At 43.7% G+C, this 20,879-nt stretch overlaps 1 protein-coding gene and 1 pseudogene across 1 annotated transcript; both read right to left on the reverse strand.

Moving 5' to 3' along the window:
* Positions 1 to 2,803: 2,803 nt before the first annotated feature.
* Positions 2,804 to 9,089, reverse strand: LOC115102369 (G-protein coupled receptor family C group 6 member A-like). Its single transcript, XM_029622272.1, has 8 exons — positions 8,646 to 9,089; positions 8,240 to 8,405; positions 7,965 to 8,099; positions 7,009 to 7,785; positions 6,153 to 6,365; positions 5,098 to 5,221; positions 4,566 to 4,870; positions 2,804 to 4,345 (listed from the first exon to the last, which is right to left on the reverse strand). The coding sequence occupies exons 1-8, from the start codon at positions 8,840 to 8,842 to the stop codon at positions 3,479 to 3,481; spliced, it is 2,784 nt and encodes a 927-aa protein (XP_029478132.1). The 5' UTR covers positions 8,843 to 9,089; the 3' UTR covers positions 2,804 to 3,478.
* Positions 9,090 to 17,590: 8,501 nt separating this feature from the next.
* On the reverse strand, positions 17,591 to 20,355 carry LOC115113989 (beta-Ala-His dipeptidase-like; annotated as a pseudogene).
* Between the last annotated feature and the right edge of the window lie 524 nt (positions 20,356 to 20,879).

Consider the following 20,879-nt stretch of genomic DNA (forward strand, 5'->3'; position numbering starts at 1 on the left):
CTTTAATCTCATCATCGAACCCACTCCTGAAACCTGGCTCCTGGTTAAGATTTTTTAAATTGCAGATGCCGTGTACATTTTGAGCACCATATTAATTGATCCAAGGAGTTGGAAATTATATATATACACTAAGTATAAAAAAGTAGGTGGACACTCCTTCAAATGAGTGGATTTGGCTATTTCAGTCACACCTGTTGCTGACAGGTGTATACGATTGAGCACACAACCATGCAATGACTTTTAACATGGCACCATCATAGGATTCCACCTTTCCAACAAGTCAGTTTGTCAAATTTCTGCCCCTCTAGAGCTTCCCTGTTCAATTGTAAGTGCTGTTATTGTGAAGTGGAAAGGTCTAGGAGCAACAATGGCTCAGCTTCAAAGTGATAGGCCACACAAACTCACAGAACGGCTCTTTACTTTTGACATGTTACATTTTATGAAAATTGAGATAATGTGTACATTTTGAGGACCACGTTAATTGACCCAAGGAGTTGGAAATTATATATATATATTCAAGTGAGTTGGAAATGGTTTAATGCTACATTTTGTCAGACACAAAAAAAGGTGTTTTCTAATATTTATCATGTTTGATCAATTGGATGAAATAATTTTAATGTTTTAGGTTGATTTATTTCTCTTCCATTTTGGGAATGTTTTTTTTTGTGTTTTCTTTTTGGCTTTGATACAGAGGCCATAATAACTTCTGGGGTATTCTGTCCAGAATCCCCTAGTTTAGGTGATTAGCATTGTCACACCTTGATCTGTTTCACCTGTCTTTGTGCTTGTCTCCACCCCCCTCCAGATGTCTCCTATCTCCCCGCAGTATCCCATGTGTATTTATACCCGTGTTCTCTGTTTGTCTGTTGCCAGTTTTGTTCGTCATGCCTACCAGTGGTTTCCCCTTGCACCTGTCTTTTATATAGTTCGTGTTTTCTAGTTTTCACGGTTTTGACCATTCTGCCTGCCCTAACCCTGAGCTTACCTGCTGTTCTGTACCTTGCCCCACCACACCACAGTGGATTATTGACCTCTGCCTGCCCTGACCCTGAGACTGCCTGCTGTTCTGTACCTTGCCCCACCACACCACAGTGGATTATTGACCTCTGCCTGCCCTGACCCTGAGACTGCCTGCTGTTCTGTACCTTGCCCCACCACACCACAGTGGATTATTGACCTCTGCCTGCCCTGACCCTGAGACTGCCTGCTGTTCTGTACCTTGCCCCACCACACCACAGTGGATTATTGACCTCTGCCTGCCCTGACCCTGAGACTGCCTGCTGTTCTGTACCTTTTGGACTCCCCTTGACCTGTTGTTTTTCCTGCCCCCTGTTCTAGCAATAAACTTGTGTTACTTCAACACTATCTGCATCTGGGTCTTCCCTAAAACATGATAAGTGTATCATGCCACCATTGTGGTTCTGTTTCCTTTAACCCAATGTACCACAGAGGGCTGTGAGTGAAGCTGGACTTACTCATGGAGCTGTTGTCTGGCTCTTCCATGAGAGGTTAATGTGGACTTGACTGTAAAATAATGAAGAAAAAATATATTAACTTCTATCTTAGACATAATGTAAGGTCTCTTGGTGGATGGAATTGAGGGGATTTTGACTTGACCTCTGTAGGGTTATTCTGCACAAAAGCAATAATGGTTTCCACGGAACTTGTCTGTTTAATTCCTATAAAACAGACAGACGCTCCAAGCACAAGCACACACTTCGGTATGCATGCATGTCAATGGGTTTCAGATTTTCTTTTGAGATAGTGAATAGCTTGTTTCCTCATTCCAATGATGGTGCAGTCTTCATCATCACCTGTTGTTTGGTGGAATTTAGGACAGACCGAAGTTTCAACATCTCCTCAATGACTCACACCTCAAAAACTTGGTCAAGTCAAAGTGGGCTTTTAACATTGCAGCCACCTTTGAAGGCGAGTCTGGTGACAATGGTAGGGACAGGAGTGGAAGTTCACTGGAGTTACTGATGAGAAGGAGACAACAGAGATGAGATGAAAAATATCTTCAGATGTGCGCACTTAATTCAAACTTATTGTTAATAATGCACTGATGTCAATGGAAGATTTTAGATTCTTCAGTTACTATCATGGATTTGGGCCTATCCATTTGCACAGAAACATGCTCTCTGGTCTAAAAACAGCCCCTGTACCACAAAGACAGAGATATAGAGCAGACATGCTGTTCTCAGCAGTGACTAGGGTCTAGTTTCAAAATCTAAAATAGTAGCTAGCAAGATGGGGAAAACAGAGGTTATTTGGAATAAGTTAATTTAGCAAGTGGCTAGTTTGGATCAACTACTTTCACTAAAATCACTGCAAAGGATTTTCCTGCAAACTTTGGTTTCAAATCTTGCCGTTCTGGCATGTCTTCCTCGTGATTTGTTGAGATAGTTGTCTGTCTGAATTTTTTTTCACCTTATCGATGTTGCCAAAAGAGTTTGTCATTGAAACCAGACCTTAGCCTGTACTGTTGCCTAGGGTCAGGTTTCTGAGACTACTGTTCAGCAGCAGAGCAGAAGCCCAGAGTTCATTCATGGAATGTTCTACTACCGTAGAGCCCGATGCCAGCAGCTAGCACTCACTCACTCACTCAGTGGCATTAGACCTGCAGCCTAAATAGACAGCATAGGTGTGCTCATCAGGTGGGCTCTGAAAACAGAGCAGACAGTGAGAAGAAGCAGATATGGTGTCAAGATGTCAACATACACAGAGAGAGAAGTTACACCTGCTTAAATGGGTAAGTAATTGAATGGACGTGTATTTAGAGCATGGAAACAGCAACTGAAAGTCAACTGCACATTCAAACGTTTAATATACTGTACACAAAGTAATGTTAATATATACACGAATAATATACATGAATAATGTGGAAATACATGTCAAGGTATTTAGAAATATGTAAGAACTTCAATAACGTCCACTGACAATCCAGGCATGCATTAAGAAACTGACACAAATTCCAACTATTGTGTTCATCGTAGACTTGTTTTCAATATGAAATGTAATATCTCATTTGTATCCTGCTGCATCAGCCCCCATAATAGATAGAAATGCTGTTTACTGTATACATTACACATAGAAACGGCCTAATCAGGGATCCAACACACAGCATGATGGTATATCTATGGCAAAAACCAACATCCTCCATGATGCTTAGTTAAAACATTTCACACAGTATAGAAATCATATGCAGTTCAGAAATAAATCAACCCTGTACACCATTGGCGCTTAACCAATACAAATATTGATAGATGAATATAACACTGTATGACAGAGTTTGACAATAACAGTGTCAAATAAAGTGTTACCCAAATGGACTTGAATGTAAAAACAACCCACTTGGGCAAAAAACATGCCAGTAGACTAAGCAAAATGGGAACAGTCAAACCAAAGATAGGATCACAGAGACACACTGTGTGATGTACTGTAAGATGTAAAAGTTCCAGACACTGGTCCACTCCACTCATAGGCTCATGCTTCTCCTCAGACGGTGTGGTCGAGTCAGCTGACCTGTGACAAACACTCCATGGTCTACGACGGTGCAATGGGTTGCAGGGTCAATGCTCTGAATGTTCTGGTCAACGGACCAGCAGTTCTGATGTGCTGTGGGTTCTATTGGTGGAGGAGACATGAAGGAGGAAGGTGAACTGATGGAGTAAGGGTGACTGATGCGATACCCTTCTGTCTGAGAGACTGAAATCTCAGAGACAGAGCTAGAGACAGTAATGCCCTTTCTGGAATACTCATAGATGTTCTTCATGAAGGCACTCTTGGTGTTGTGCTCCTTCTTGAAGAGGATGACGTAGCACTTGGGGAAGAAATGACAGCTGATGATGCCATAGTTGGAGATGAGGATGACCACCATCTCCACCGCTGGCAGGTACTTCCCAGAGGTGGTCACATAGACGGGCACAAATATCAGCCAGGACATCAGGTAGAGGAGCATGCTGAAGGTGATGAACCTGGCCTCGTTGTACTTCTGTGGCAGCTTTCGGCCTTTAAACGCGCAGGCAAAACATACGAGCGCCAGGACAGCGATGTAGCACAGCATCACACCAAACGCCACTTGGGAGCCTTCGTCACACTCGGCCAACACAGTGGTGGTGAAGACTGTGGCCTTCTCCCGGGGGCTCTGCAGGACCAGCCACAGGGTGCAGGTGAGGACCTGTAGGGCCACGCACAGACAGATGATGGCATACGGTTGGTAGAGGCGGCGGAGAACATCCTTCCGGTCAGGGTTGAGCTGGAAGGCCAGCAGGATCTTCAGGGACTTGACCAAGATGCAGGAAACACACAGGGTGAAGCTGAGGCCAAACAGCACCTGACGCACCTTGATGACGAGATGAGAAGATATGAGACATTGAGACAGAAATGTATTATCTCTTTGTATTTAGATTGTCTTTCCGTTTACAAACTGAATTCCTTACCACAAAGTAACAAAAGGTTCAGAACAATACACACACAATAAACCATGAATTCACAAAATAACACTGATACATTCAGACAGTACATTATAGCAGTGTTTCCCAAACTGTGTGTACCGTACATACCTTACACTGTAGGCTGCTGGGATGACCTACAAAGAACACAGCACTAACAAAACTTCCCACTAGAGAGAGCAGGATGATCTGGGAGAGAGGCCCCCCGGCAGCCCTCACAACGGGGGTCTGGTGGTGGTGTAGGAAGAGAGCCCCCACCAGGAGAACCAGGACGATGCCCAGGGCCGCCAGTGTCAGCAGCGCCACCGCAAAGCCATCCTGCCAGGAGAAGAACTCCAGGGTCTTATGGGTACACCCAGAGCTCCCTTCCAGGGACCACTCTCTCTTTGTGTCACAAGAGAGACACTGGTCCATGTCTGGAGAGAAGGGTTGTAAGGTAGGATAGTGCTTGAACAACTGTCTAGCATTTAGAAATGTGTGTTGTTGCCTAGTCCTAACTGTTTTGGATAAGAACAGTGTTGGAAAATCTTAGGGAACATATTGAAAACATGGAGGAAGATTGTGTGAACAACAGGGCAACACCTGTTTACTGAGGAGAGATAGAGTACACTGGTGTGTATAGAGACAGGACAGGAGAACTAACCAGTGTTGTTGGAGTAGTGGTTCTCAGTGCAGTTGATGCATTCATAGCAGCAGGTGTGCTGACCCTGAGCAATCTTCTTGAACTTCCCAGGTTCACAGCTAGGCGAGCAAACAGACACCACATCCTGCACCGGGACACAATGCACTAATTTAAATGGCTGACTGTCACACCCTGACCATAGTTTGCTTTGTATTTTTCTATGTTTTGTTTGGTCAGGGTGTGATCTGAGTGGGCATTCTATGTTGTGTGTCTAGTTTGTCTGTTTCTGTGTTTGGCCTGATATGGTTCTCAATCAGAGGCAGATGTTAGTCATTGTCTCTGATTGGGAACCATATTTAGGTAGCCTGTCTGGTGTTGGGTTTTGTGGGTGATTGTCTCCTGTGTCAGTGTTTGTGCCACACGGGACTGTTTCGGGTTTACACGTTTTTTGTAGTTTATTCATGTATAGTTTTCTTATTAAAAACAAACATGAATTTCAACCACGCTGCATTTTGGTCCTCCTCTCCTTCGACGGAAGAATCCCGTTACACTGACCCAAGAAAACTGTGACTTAATTCTATTAATAGTAGTATTCAAATAAGTCTTTACGTGTAAGGCCAGTTTCCTGGGCACAGTTTAAACTCTCTCTCGATTTAAAACCACGTTCAATAGGCCAGGTGTATTCAAACTATTCAACCAATGATTATATGCTCCGGTAATTATGAGTTCTGTTTTTTAGATCATCACTGAGATTAACGGGAATGTGTGATAACAGACAGGTGCTGACAGTATGTGCCAAGGTATGTGGTTTTCACATTCAAACAATGCCCATTGTTTCACTGATTAGGAGTTATTTAATTTCCATCTTTACTTGTTTTACAGTTTAGCTGAGAAGTCTCTCAAACCGGTATGTTTAGTTTTCTTTCGTCACTTTGTGAAAGAAAGTAGATTATTTGACATTCCGGCCTGTTTGTCTCTCTATGTGAAGTGGGAATAACAGGTTAATATGGATGTGTATTTGAACCTTTGTGTGACCTAACCTTTATCCTCACCCTAATCCTAACCCTTACCCTTACCCTCAGGTCAGTAAGATTTTTGGTGTTTCCGCTGGTGTAGCTGAAGCTGTTGTTGTTTGGATGGTACTCAGCTGCAACGTCATGGACGTCGATGACCCCTCTCACAGACCTCCACAGGGTTACATCATAGCCCAGGTTGATGTCTCCTTTCTGGTCAAATGTGTAGTTTTTCCCCTCCAGCTCAAAGAGACTGCCCTTCAGGGCTCCAAGCACCTGAAATGAATGCAAATGCATTTTCATATGTAAGTTCACATACCATAGACCCAAGCCATATCCAAAATACACTGTGTATAGAAAACATAGAGAACACCTGCTCTTTCCATGATATCGACTGACCAGATGAATCCAGATAAAAGCTGTGATCCCTTATTCATGTCACATGTTAAATCCACTTCAATCAGTGTAGATGAAAGGGAGGGGACAGGTTAAAGAAGTATTTTTAAGACTTGAGACTATTGAGTCATGGATTGTGTATGTGTGCTATTAAGTGCCTTTTAACGGGATATGGTATTATGTGCCAGGTGTCAAGAACTGCAACGTTGCTGGGTATATCATGCTCAACAGTTTCCTATGTGAATCAAGAGTAGTCCACCACCCAATGGACATCCAACCAACTTGACAAAACTGTGGGAAGCATTGGAGTCAACATGGGCCAGTATCACTGTAGACCACTTTCGACACCTTGTAGAGTCCATGCCCCGACAATTTGAGGCTGTTCTGAGGGCAAAAGTGGGGGTGCAGCTCAATATTAGGAAAGTGTTCCTCATGTTTGTTATATTCAGTGAATATTAGATGAGATACAGTATATAAGTAACGTCTGATGTGCTGTAGACATGAGGAGTTGTGCAGTAGCTACCTCCCAGGGTTGGACCGTGCCTGGTGTCTTGCAGTCCTTTTTGCTGCAGATATCAGCCACTGCATGGGCGATGGCACTGACAGCCATCTCCACATTGAAGACTAAGTTCACATGGCTGTTGTTTAGCAGGATCTTTGCTGGGACTGTGGAGGAGGACAAAACCCCAGAGTTTTCCGACCCTTTTAGCAGGGAGTAGAACTCCTTTAGGAAGGAGTTGTTTCCTATGACATCATTGATGTTAATCAGGTTCATCAGGTAGCGATGGAAAGGAGCCAGGTTGCCTCTTTTGAAGGAGAAGCCAACCACATGGCCGATATCTAGGAGGTCCATCTCTCCCAGGACCTCCTTGGACGAGGACCAGCTGTCACTGGCCACCCATACCCTCTCCCCCGACCCCAGACTCCTCAGCTTCTGGTATAGGTACATCATCTGAGTAGGCTTGGCGAATGACACCACCACCTTGACATTGTGGTTCAATTGGAGGGTGGCGGCGGCTTGGCTGATTGCTGATTCGCTGTCAGGACTGGTTAGTGAATTAGGGAGGATCTCCTTGAAGGCCACACAGATCCCTGAGGCGGTTGCCTGGGAGACGAAGCTGTCCAAGGCAGAGCGGCCGTAGTCTCCATCCGTTGTGACCACGCCCACCCAGGTCCATTTGCTGTCGCTAAGCAACTGGACCATGGCCCGTGTCTGGTACACGTCGCTAGGTACGGTCCTCAGGAAAGCAGGGAAACGGTTCTTGTCACTCAGGATGATGGCGGTGGAGGCGTAACTGATCTGTGATGATTCGAAGAGAGAATTAATTTCCGTCTACATTGTGTTGGATTGATTTGGCCATCTATCTGTATCATCATTGCTGTCTATTTAATTTATTCAACACAACTCAGTACTTTATTATTATTTATGTTGTTACTGTCCATCAACCGTCACTCTGTGGGTGGGTTTTGGCTGCTTACTTGAGGGATGAGCTTTAGGTTGAGTTGCCGGGCAACGGAGATGGAAATCTCAGAGGAAGTGGCCCCTATGACGGCCATAATTGGCGGGGAAGAGTTAGAGGTGTTGGCCCCTCCCCCACAGTCCGTGGTGGGATCCTTTGAAGTAAAGAATGTAGGTCATTTAAATGAGATGCTGGCCAATGGAAAATAAACTATACAAATGAGGAAGAGGTCACACACTTATCTATACTTGCTGTGGATTGATTTGACCAACGTTTCGGCTAAAGAGCCTTTACCTGTGTGAAGTCAGCTGAGGCCCTCAGAGCGGTGGTGACATCAGAGCAGGAGTCGTGGATACGGTACCCCAGAGAGATCCCTAGTGTAGTCAGGACAGGGGATCTGTTGGCCGACTCTACAGCGTGGATCATAGCCAATGCCTGGGTGAACCCGTCCAGGCTGAACCTGTTTGTGTGTGTGTGTGTGTGTGTGTGTGTGTGTGTGTGTGTGTGCGTGCGTTTTTGTGTAAGGTACATAAGGCATAGTTGGATCATCACACTGTCTGTGGTTAACCTGTCAGAATAAATCAACTCTTTCTCACGAACACTTAGTCATAAATGTGGACATTCACCCCACAGAGAAGGAGAGAGAGAATCCTCAGGAATCTCTTTACAACACCCAATCTTATTTTGGCACTTACTGTACCTGGCACACTGTGGTTCATGGGGTGCTGAGATGTTGGGGGATTCCTCTACTCCCTCATGGATGGGAAACAGCCCTCCAATGATGATATCTCCTGGTGCTGTGGCTCCTGCTGCTTTGAAGTCTCCCACTTTGGCATTGCCCTTCTCCAACAAGGACAAGATGACTAACAGGTGGAGAACATCCCCCATCGGTGCCATTTTTCTCTGGTGGTATTGTCCAATTCTCAATTTTGGTGTCTTGTTGCAGTTTCTCTCACACACTCCCGCTCCCTCCCCGACTGTGTCTGTCTGTCAGTCTCTCTCTCTCGCTCTCTCTTCCACTCCCTGTCCCTCTCTCTCTGTCTCTCACTCTGTAAGCTCATCTAGCAGACTGACACAGTGACCTGACAGTATCTTCAGCAAAAATACACCTGTTGCTTCCTCCTAATCTCATCTAATGTCTGCATAACCCTGCCCCCTCCCAGCCCAGCCCACTCTCTCTGACAGACATCCACACTGACTGACTCACTTGCTCCAGCTAAAGATGACAAGTCACACAAATGTAAGTCACAGCTGATCTCTATCTGAAGTACAATATAAACATTTATTGTTGAAGGGGAAAGACTTAAGTGTGTTGACTGACTCACTGCTTTTCCTGAAATTTTAACACTTGGATAACACAGTGTATTCGGAATGTATTCAGAACCCCTTGACTTTTTCCACATTTTGATACGTTACATCCTTATTCTAAAATTAATTGAATAGTTTTTTCCCTCATCAATTTACACACAATACACCATAATGCAATACACCATAAAGCAAAAACAGTTTTTTTTTTGCAAAAGTATTAAAAATACACTGAAATATCACATTTACATAAGTATTCAGACCCTTTAATCGGCACTTTGTTGAAGCACCGTTGGCAGCGATTACAGCCTCAAGCATTCTTGGATATGACGCTACAAACTTGGCACACCTGTATTTGGGGAGTTTCTTCCATTGTTTTCTGCAGATCCTTTCAAGCTGTCAGGTTGGATGGAGTGTGTCGCTGCACACCTATTTTCAGGTCTCTCCAGAGATGCTTGATCGGGTTCAAGTCCGGGCTCTGGCTGGGCCACTCTCAAGGACGTTTAGAGACCACTTTTGCATTGTCTTGCTGTGTGTTTAGGGTCGTTGTCCTGTTGGAAGTTGAACCTTCTCCCCAGTCTGACAACCTGCTTCAGTGCGCTCAGGACAGGACTTCATCAAATATCTCGCTGTACTTTTCCCCATTAACCTTTCCCTCGCTCCAATCAAATCAAATCAATTGTTATTTGTCACATGCGCCGAATATAGCAGGTGTAGAGACATTACAGTGAAATGCTTACTTACAAGCCCTTAACCAACAATGCAGTTTTAAGAAAACGAAGTGTTCAGTAAAAATAGAAAATAAAAGTAACAAATAATTAAACAATAGTGATGCTATATACAGGGGGTACCGGTTAGTCGCGGTAATTGAGGTAATATGTACCTGTAGGTAGAGTGACTATGCATAGATAATAAACAGAGAGTATCAGCAGTGTAAAATAGGGAATGGGGGGCTTTGGGGTAGAAGCTGTTAAGAAGCCTTTTGGACCAAGACTTGGCACTCCGGTACCACTTGACATGCGGTAGCAGAGAGAACAGTCTATGACTAGGACAGTCTATGACTAGGGTGGCTGGAGTCTTTGACAAGTTTTAGGGCCTTCCTCTGACACCGCCTGGTATAGCGGTCCTGGATGGCAGGAAGCTTGGCCTCTGTGATGTACTGGGCCGTACACACTACGCTCTGTTATGCCTTGCGATCAGGGGCCGAGCAGTTGCCATACCAGGCTGTGATGCAACCCGCCAGGATGCTCTCAATGGTGCAGCTATAGAACATTTTGAGGATCTGAGGACCCATGCCAAATCTTTTCGGTCTCCTGAGGGTGAATAGGCTTTGTCGTGCCATCTTCATGACTGTCTTAGTGTGTTTGGACATTGATAGTTTGTTGGTGATGTGGACACCAAGGAACTTGAAGCTCTCAACCTGCTCCACTATAGCCCCGTCGAAGAGAATGGGTGCATGCTCGGTCCTCCTTTCCCTGTAGTCCACAATCATCTCCTTTGTCTTGATCACATTGAGGGAGAGGTTGTTGTCCTGGCACCATACGGCCAGGTCTCTGACCTCCTGCCTATAGGCTGTCTCATCATTTTCGGTGATCAGGCCTACCACTGTTGTGTCATTGGAAAACTTGATGATGGTGTTGGAGTCATTTCTAGCCATGCAGTCATTAGTGAACAAGGAGTACAGGAGGGGACTGAGCATGCACCCCTGAGGGACCCCTGTGTTAGCTTCAGTGTGGCGGATGTGTTGTTACCTACCCTTACCACCTGGGGGTGGCCCGTCAGGAAGTCCAGGATCCAGTTACAGAGGGAGGTGTTTAGTCCCAGGGTCCTTAGCTTAGTTATGAGCTTTGAGGGAACTATGGTGTTGAACGCTGAGCCGTACTCAATGAATTGCTTTCTCACATAGGTGTTCCTTTTGTCCAGGTGAGAAAGGGTAGTGTTGAGTGCAATAGAGATTGCATCATCTGTGGCGGTATGCAAAATGAAGTGGGTCTAGGGTTTTTGGCATAATGGTTCCGCTCCTGACAGTTTCATTATTTGGGACACATTGAAGGCCTATCTGAGGGGACCGATCATTTCCTATACTAAAGGGCTGAAGAGAAAACACGGTGCGGAACTGAGTGCCCTTGAATCTGAAATCTCCGAGCTAATGAGATCTTTCGACCCTATTGAAATTAATAATACTTTTAAGAAATACTATGAAGACCTCTACACTTCCCAATCAAGCGATGATCTATCAGAGATCGACTCCTTTCTCTCCTCTCTCATCCTCCCATGACTGTCAGGGGAAGACAGCGAACGCCTACGTGAACACTTCTCAGTTCCTGAATTGTTGGAGGCCATTAAATCTTTACCTTCTAATAAATCTCCTGGGGAGGATGGCTTCCCTCCAGAGTTCTATAAAGAATTTAGGGAGCTGTTGGTCCCCTACCTTTTATGGAGGTACTTAAAAAAGCCAGGGAAGACAACTGCTTTCCAGAGTCTTTCTCTCAAGCAGTGATTGCTGTAATCCACAAGAAAGGGAAACACCCGCTAAAGTGCGCCTCCTATAGACCAATCTCTCTCCTTTAACACAGATTGTAAACTGGTCACCAAGATGCTATCTAAGAGACTGGAGTCATGTCTTCCCCTGTTGGTCAACCCAGATCAGACTGGCTTCATAATTAATAGATTGTCTACCAATAATCTCAGAAGGTTCTTTGATAGAATTCACCTTGCTAACAAAAACAAAATACCTAGTGTCGCAGTCTCCTTCGACGCTGAAAAGGCCTTTGATAGGGTTGAATGGCCATACCTCTTTCGCGTTTTGGAAAAGTTTGGTTTAGGTACGGTGTTTGTAAATTTGATAAAATCACTCTACAAATCTCCTAAAGCTAGGATTGCTACCAATGGGATTACTTCCTCCTCTTTCCCTCTTTATAGGGGGAACAGACAAGGTTGCCCAATTAGCCCCCACCTCTTTGCTCTCGCCATCGAAATGTTGGCTGAGGCTATTAGAACGTGCCCTGACATACATGGCTTTGAGGTGGGCCCCCATACCCATAATTTATCACTCTTTGCGGACAACCTTATCTTATTTCTAACAAACCCAGAACACTCCCTCTCTCACTTGCAGATCCTACTACAGTGTTATAGTTCTTTCTCTGGATATAAGGTCAATTTTGATAAAAGCTAAATCTTACCGCTGTCTGTCTTTGACCATCATACCATCAAGCACAAGTTTCCTTTTAGATGGTCGCCTATGGGCTTCACATATTTGGGCATAATGGTGGATGGTAATCTGAACAACCTCTATAAACTCAATCTGGCCAGTTTGTTGCAAAAGGTGGAGGGTGACCTTTGTAAATGGATACCTCTCACTCTACTGGGTAGAATCAATGTAATTCAAATGAATGTCCTGCCCAGATTTCTATATCTGTTTCAATCTCCCCTATCCCTGTTTCCGCAGCATTTTTTTCCCTCTCTCGACAAGCTGACCAGACGGAATATCTGGCACGGCAAAACCCCATGGGTTGGCCTGGATAAACTGACCCTTGATTACAGTCAAGGGGGCTTAAACCTCCCCAATTGTAGAATGTACTACTGGGCTGCACAGTCTAGGTTTCTGGATCAGAGGTTTGACAATGGTCCCTCTCCCTCATGGTTGAACATTGAAAAGCTTGAGGTAAATGATGACACTGGGGCAGAATTGTTTTACAAATGGGACAGAAAATCTATAAAAACCATCACAGACAACCCTTTAATCATACATTCTGTCCTGGCATAGTGCAAACTGCATGAGCTGTTCAGACGAGGGGGATTCCTTTCCCCTAAAACCCCTTTATGGAACAATAGATTGATTCCTATGTTTTTCCAGAATAGAAACTTTAGACCATGGTCAGATAAGGGTATCACTCTTCTGGAACATTGTTACGAGGAGGGAGTTCTTATGTCTTTTGATCAGCTGAAACAGAAATACCACTTGCCTAACCGGGACTTCTTTAGCTACCTATAACTACAAAACTTTATTAGGGTGACTCTCAAGGGACAATGGAACCTACCTAAGATGTCACCTATTGAACAACTCTGCAACGCAGACCAACCACTGTTCAAGACCATTTCCCGTGTATACGATGCTCTTATGTCAGGACTAACACTGCCTGAGCTAGATAAACCCCGAGTTAGATGGGGGAAAGATCTGGGTATTGATCTAGATGAGGATCTATGGAGTGACCTATGCAGGGATGGTGTTACATCCACATTGACTGATCCAGTTTAATTTCCTCCATCAGCTCTATATCACCCCATCTAGACTGCACAAGTTCAACCCAGATATCTCCTCCCTATGTTTTAGATGTGGCTCAGATGAAGGAACATTCCTCCATTCCACTTGGCAGTGTTCAAAACGACACGGTTTCTGGCAGGGGGTATGCCAGGAGGTCTGTCTACTGGGTAACTTTACTAACACCAATCTTAGGCAAAGCCATACTATAAAGCTAACAGAAATATTGCTAGTGATTGCCAATAAATGTATTGCCTTGAAATGGAAATTGGATTCCTCCCTGCCATTTGCAATGTGGCTATCGGAAGTTAATAGTTGTATCCCTTTGGAGAAAAGACATTTTACAGAATTTGGCAACCTTTTATTGACTATATGGAGAATCTCCCCCCTCATCTCATTGATTGAATCTCTATATAATCCTCACAATGTTTCACACGTAATGTATAATATGTACCGTAATTTCTGGACTATTAAGCGCACCTGAATATAAACCGCACCCACTGAATTATTAAAAAATATGTATTTTGTACATACAGTGCCTTGCGAAAGTATTCGGCCCCCTTGAACTTTGCGACCTTTTGCCACATTTCAGGCTTCAAACATAAAGATATAAAACTGTATTTTTTTGTGAAGAATCAACAACAAGTGGGACACAATCATGAAGTGGAACGACATTTATTGGATATTTCAAACTTTTTTAACAATCAAAAACTGAAAAATTGGGCGTGCAAAATTATTCAGCCCCTTTACTTTCAGTGCAGCAAACTCTCTCCAGAAGTTCAGTGAGGATCTCTGAATGATCCAATGTTGACCTAAATGACTAACGATGATAAATACAATCCACCTGTGTGTAATCAAGTCTCCGTATAAATGCACCTGCACTGTGATAGTCTCAGAGGTCCGTTAAAAGCGCAGAGAGCATCATGAAGAACAAGGAACACACCAGGCAGGTCCGAGATACTGTTGTGAAGAAGTTTAAAGCCGGATTTGGATACAAAAAGATTTCCCAAGCTTTAAACATCCCAAGGAGCACTGTGCAAGCGATAATATTGAAATGGAAGGAGTATCAGACCACTGCAAATCTACCAAGACCTGGCCGCCCCTCTAAACTTTCAGCTCATACAAGGAGAAGACTGATCAGAGATGCAGCCAAGAGGCCCATGATCACTCTGGATGAACTGCAGAGATCTACAGCTGAGGTGGGAGACTCTGTCCATAGGACAACAATCAGTCGTATATTGCACAAATCTGGCCTTTATGGAAGAGTGGCAAGAAGAAAGCCATTTCTTAAAGATATCCATAAAAAGTGTTGTTTAAAGTTTGCCACAAGCCACCTGGGAGACACACCAAACATGTGGAAGAAGGTGCTCTGGTCAGATGAAACCAAAATTGAACTTTTTGGCAACAATGCAAAACGTTATGTTTGGCGTAAAAGCAACACAGCTCATCACCCTGAACACACCATCCCCACTGTCAAACATGGTGGTGGCAGCATCATGGTTTGGGCCTGCTTTTCTTCAGCAGGAACAGGGAAGATGGTTCAAATTGATGGGAAGATGGATGGAGCCAAATACAGGACCATTCTGGAAGAAAACCTGATGGAGTCTGCAAAAGACCTGAGACTGGGACGGAGATTTGTCTTCAAACAAGACAATGATCCAAAACATAAAGCAAAATCTACAATGGAATGGTTCAAAAATAAACATATCCAGGTGTTAGAATGGCCAAGTCAAAGTCCAGACCTGAATCCAATCGAGAATCTGTGGAAAGAACTGAAAACTGCTGTTCACAAATGCTCTCCATCCAACCTCACTGAGCTCGAGCTGTTTTGCAAGGAGGAATGGGAAAAAATGTCAGTCTCTCGATGTGCAAAACTGATAGAGACATACCCAAAGCGACTTACAGCTGTAATCGCAGCAAAAGGTGGCGCTACAAAGTATTTACTTAAGGGGGCTGAATAATTTTGCACGCCCAATCTTTCAGTTTTTGATTTGTTAAAAAAGTTTGAAATATCTAATAAATGTCGTTCCACTTCATGATTGTGTCCCACTTGTTGTTGATTCTTCACAAAAAAAATACAGTTTTATATCTTTATGTTTGAAGCCTGAAATGTGGCAAAAGGTCGTAAAGTTCAAGGGGGCCGAATACTTTCATAAGCTGCACATGTCTATAAGCCGCAGGTGCCTACCGGTACATTGAAACAAATTAACTTTACACAGCCTTTAAACGAAACATGGCTATTAACAAAAATAAATAAGCTTTAACGAAACACGGCTTGTAACAAAAATAAATTAATTGGCTTTAAAGAAACACGGCTTGTAACAAAAATAAATAGGCTTTAACGAAACACGGTTTGTAACAAATTAAACAGTAGCCTACCGAGAAAGTCATTGGTCACTATCTTCTTCCTCCTCCTGTGCACTGAAACCACTGAAGTCATCTCCTTCGGTGTCGGAGTTGAATAGCCTCAGAATTGCTTCATCCGATGTTGGATCGTTTTCATTGTCGCTCTCGTCACTTTCATCCGGTTGAGCTCATGCTGCCCCTTCAACACGCAGCAGTCCAGCCTTTCGAAACCCGTTGATGATAGTGGATTTTTTGACAATGCTCCACGCTGTCAGGCCCCACTGGCAGACTTGACCATAAATTGCTCTTCGCATGCGGCCCGTTTTAGTGTAGGATTTCTCCCCACTTGTCATCCAAGCCTCCCACTGAACACGGAGCGCCACCTTAAATGCACGATTTACACTGATGCCGAGTGGCTGCAAATACTTTGGGCCATCTGCTTTTCTTCCCTCTGAAAGCTTTAGTTGTCTTTTTGCACTGAGTCAGTTCCTCACGCTGCTGTTTCCAACGTCTTATCGACTCATTAAGGCCAAGCTCCCGTGCAGCAGCTCTATTTCCTTTTCCAACAGCCAGATCGATCGCCTTCAACTTGAAAGCTGCATCATATGCATTTCTCCGTGTCTTTGCCATGATGAGGGTGACAAATTACTACCTTAATCAGAATGATGGGAAGTTTGAGCGCGCTCGATTTACGTCACATTATGTGACGGTGCTCAGTTTTTTTGAAAGCGGGAAAAATCCATAAATTAGCCGCGTCATTGTATAAACCGCGAGGTTCAAAGCGTGGGAATAAAGTAGCGGTTTATAGTCCGGAAATTACGGTAGCCTACGGCAGGTGATCCAATGTCTCATTATTATTTTCTTCTTATTGTATGTTTGTATAAATAATTATAATTATTTTTTTGTTACGCTCATGTTACTGTCACTTTGTCCTATCGTTGTCTAATATCTTTTCACTTTTGTTTTGAACGTTCTTAATTGGAAAATGCAAAAATAAAAGATGTAAAAAATAAAAACAATATGAAGTGCCTTAGACTGCTGCTTGAGGCATCATAAAGTGACTAGTGATACCTTTTATTAAATCCATTTATTCAATTTATGGCAAGAGATTAGTCTGTATGTTGGCAGCATCCACTCTGTTAGTGATGGTTGTTTAACGACCTCAGTTCATGTCTCTTATCCTGTAAGTTCATGACTAGTCTCCTTTCCAATGGTGTTTGTTCTTCACAGGTTGCCCTTTTATTGTGGCAACAGGTCACACATTTTGCTGCTGTGATGGCACACCGTGGTATTTCACTCAATAGATATGTGAGTTTATCAAAATTGGGTTTGTTTTCAAATTATTTTGGGTCTGTGTAATCTGAGGGAAATGTGTCTCTATGGTCATACTTTTGGCAAGAGGTTAGGGAGCGCATCTCAGTTTCCAGCTCGTTTTGTGGGCAGTGTGCACATAGCTTATCTTCTCTTGAGAGCCCACACTGACATCCACACTGACTGACTCACTTGACTCCAGCTAAAGGTTACAGACAGACAAGTCACACAAATAAGTAACGGATGATATCTATCTGAAGTGCAATATAAAAGGTTTTTGTTCAAAGTGAAAGACTCAAGTGTGGTGACTCCCCTCTTTTCCGGAAATGTTCTCACAAGACCCAAGTATTTTATTTTTTACATTTGGATAACACTTAAGTGTTTATTGAGTCAGCACAATACATTTATTTCACAAGACATGCCACCGTTTGTCTTTGCCCCCTTTATTAGTTCATCCAGAGTAGAATACATGCATAAAATACAAATCGTAGAAATAGTTATACTAGAGGGTGCTAAAATGTTGTTCCTATGGTAAGTAATAAACCTCATTCAGGCTATGTAATAATACCTGTTCAAAGGTCAAATAGGGGTGGTTATATTTGTCCTGTTTCACACATGTACAAGTGTGTAAGCTATTCATTGTGTGGTGAAATGGACATGTGGTTCTTGGATATCACCCTCCCCCTGAGAAACCCTGGGAGAGTGGAGTCACAGCATGGAATCAGACATTATTGATGTAAACCCAGGCACTCAACTAGCACAATACTGTCACCTACAGCATATTTATCATGGTCACAGCTTGGATGGAAATATATCCTGCACCTTCTGTAGTAGTGAGATCTCATCAAAATAATCAGCTAACAGCTTCGTCCCCTCAATGTAGTTGTACCTGAGAGAGAAAAACAAGATTCACTATTTTACTGAAGATGACATTTTCCATGATTAATCTGCCATGTAAAAAAAAATCAAAAACAAATTTAGGGGAGAAACGTCTGGAATCGTATCTCTTCTTTTCTCATCTTACCTGCTCATCTTCTCATTCTGAGAGTGCTCTCCATCATCATGGCCACCTATGGGCAGCATCATCACACTCTCTTGCCTGTCTCCTCTTGGAAGTTCTGAGCGATAGGGATGGTGGAGCCCTCACGGATCAGCTCCGGTTCCATCTCCTCTTGGAAGTTCAGAGCGATAGGGATGGTGGAGCCCTCACGGATCAGCTCCGGTTCCATCTCCTCTTGGAAGTTCAGAGCGATAGGGATGGTGGAGCCCTCACGGATCAGCTCCGGTTCCATCTCCTCTTGGAAGTTCAGAGCGATAGGGATGGTGGAGCCCTCACGGATCAGCTCCGGTTCCACTCCAAACACTAACACAAGGATAAACCGCATCTTAACTTAAACAATGAAGTTAGACATGGTTTCAAATGAGAGAGGTTATGTAAATGGCCTCTACAACTGACCCTCTCTGACTGCCCTTTGTCTGGCAACGTACAGTGGGTCCTTCAGGTTAGCCACCCATGGTTTAGCCCCAACAGTTGTGGTCACCCTCAGCCTGTTAGGACTTTTTAGAGTGGAGAAGACCTGCTGAAGGTGCTCCTTCACCTGTGAAACATGGTATTGTGACAGAGGAGAGTTGGACATGGAGGCTTGAAGAGGGTGGCTATGTTAGGATTGGTCTCTGGGTTTTAAATATACACATGGACCAAGTGACCAAGATAGAGCAAGCCAACTTCTATACTGTACACTTACTCAGAGACCAATACATTTACATTTTGGTAATTTAGCAGACGTTGATCCTTAAAGGATTTGTTATGGGTATTCTCCTGTCCCAACCCTGGTACACCTGTCATTCAAACCATGACAGGTAGACACTCTGTACCTTCCTCTCCACATCTGGAGGGTCCATGTTGGGGACCTGTCGGATGGAGAACTTCCCTGTGACCTGTTTGGGGATGACAGTTTTGGTGCTTGGTTCTGAGAAGGCCCCCTGGATCCCATGGATGGACAAGGATGGGTTACAATTAATCACTAACCTTGAATTATCTTCATCTCCTCCAGGTCAAAGCTGATGTTGTCATAGAGCTTCCTCTCATCCACAGTGAGGGGCGCGACATCATCAGTGACCCCAGGAACCAGGATCTTACCTGTGTGATCTAACAGACTTCCTGTTTGGGAGGAATAAGAAATAATGAAGACATTTTGGGATGAAACATGTTTTAACTGGAACTGAGTTTGGATAAGCACCTTAGCTCACATACACCTTTATCTTCATTTTTTGCTTGGTGCAGGGACTTCTGACCTGAACTATAACGGAATGAATATATAATTTTGTCTATCAGACAAGAGAGTTGCGCCTCTCTTTTTTTGACGATTGGATAGAGCTGTCAGTCAAACGCCTCTGTATCTCACCCAGTAAGGCTATCAGATCTGACATGGGCTCCTGGATTGAACCCCCATACACTCCAGGATGGAAGTCCAGTTTAGGGCAATCAACCTGAAACAAGTAACAGGAATATACTGAACAAATGGTACCATGGTAGAGTGTGTCATATTTGTATTTGAGCAATCAAATAAGCTATATCATCACCTCCACAAATAAATAGCTGCTCCCTCTGGTTCCATAGGTCAGGGCTGGGGTTCTGGTCGCGCATACGTTGTCAGAGATCACTATGAAGTCCACATCTGCAAAGAAGCTGTCGTTTCTCTTCCTGGTCAACTCCAACAGACCGTATGAGCCCACCTCCTCCAGACCCTCAATGATGAGTTTTATATTCACTGGTATCTCCTGAAATCAATAGATCCAGGCAATCCTACCAGTCAGTGACACGTCTCTTATTCACATACTGTTTGACTCCACTACAATCCCACAAATGGTTTTATATTCAGACTCACAGATTACCCCAAACATTGAGGTTATGATACATGCATTACAGAATCCCTTTAATAACCATTGCTATGTTAAGCTACACTGCATGGGTTAGATAATGTCTGAAAACTAACTAGAGACCGTAAGCAGAACATTAAGATTCAGATTTCAGCTGTGCTGTTTCAGGGCAAATCCTAACCTTCTCTGTGGCCTGGTAGGACTCCACAGCATGAAGTCAGGCCAGGACCGGCCCTTTGTTGTCCGTGGCCCCTCGCCCATACAGGTTACCTAGGGAACCAAAAGCATGAGCCACCTTCATCCTCATATTGTCACATTTGTAATACCAGGGTACATTAGCTTGCTGAATCTGGCCTATGAATAACAGGCAGGCAACCTGGTTGTGATTATATCATCTAAGGTTTATTAAAAGATCCCGTATGGGAGCAGCAAAACAGTGAGTGGACATTCCTCTTTTCTTTACTATTTTGCTTCGGTTTCTTCGGTTTCTCTCTATTCACCTCGCTACAGCACAAGAACATCTCTATTTGTATCATTATACAGTTCAGTAACAGAGTATGAGTCCCAACTCCAAGTAGAATGTCATAATAGTGCTCATTCCTCACCTGAACAAACTGATTTTGGTGATCATCTATGTATTAATACAGTGGTTCCAACATGCCTGCAGCTCCAGGAGAAGAGGAGAAAGAAGAGGAAGCCGATGTGTGGAGTAACAGGAACTCAACAACAATTAACTTTGTCTGTGAGTGAGAGAGTAAGATGCCACAGGAAGCCAGTGATGATAACAACCAAGTAATAACTTACTCCATACTGTACATTCTAGCAATATTT

This window comes from Oncorhynchus nerka, linkage group LG3, assembly GCF_034236695.1.
Source record: "Oncorhynchus nerka isolate Pitt River linkage group LG3, Oner_Uvic_2.0, whole genome shotgun sequence".
Taxonomy (NCBI): domain Eukaryota; kingdom Metazoa; phylum Chordata; class Actinopteri; order Salmoniformes; family Salmonidae; genus Oncorhynchus; species Oncorhynchus nerka.

Coding starts and splice junctions, on each gene's coding strand:
- LOC115102369 (XM_029622272.1), bottom strand. CDS start 8,842: ATGGCACCGATGGGGGATGTTCTCCACCTGTTAGTCATCTTGTCCTTG. Junction 7,786..7,964: donor ACCTAAAGCTCATCCCTCAA/GTAAGCAGCCAA, acceptor GAATCATCACAG/ATCAGTTACGCCTCCACCGC. Junction 5,222..6,152: donor AAAATCTTACTGACCTGAGG/GTAAGGGTAAGG, acceptor GTCCCGGTGCAG/GATGTGGTGTCTGTTTGCTC.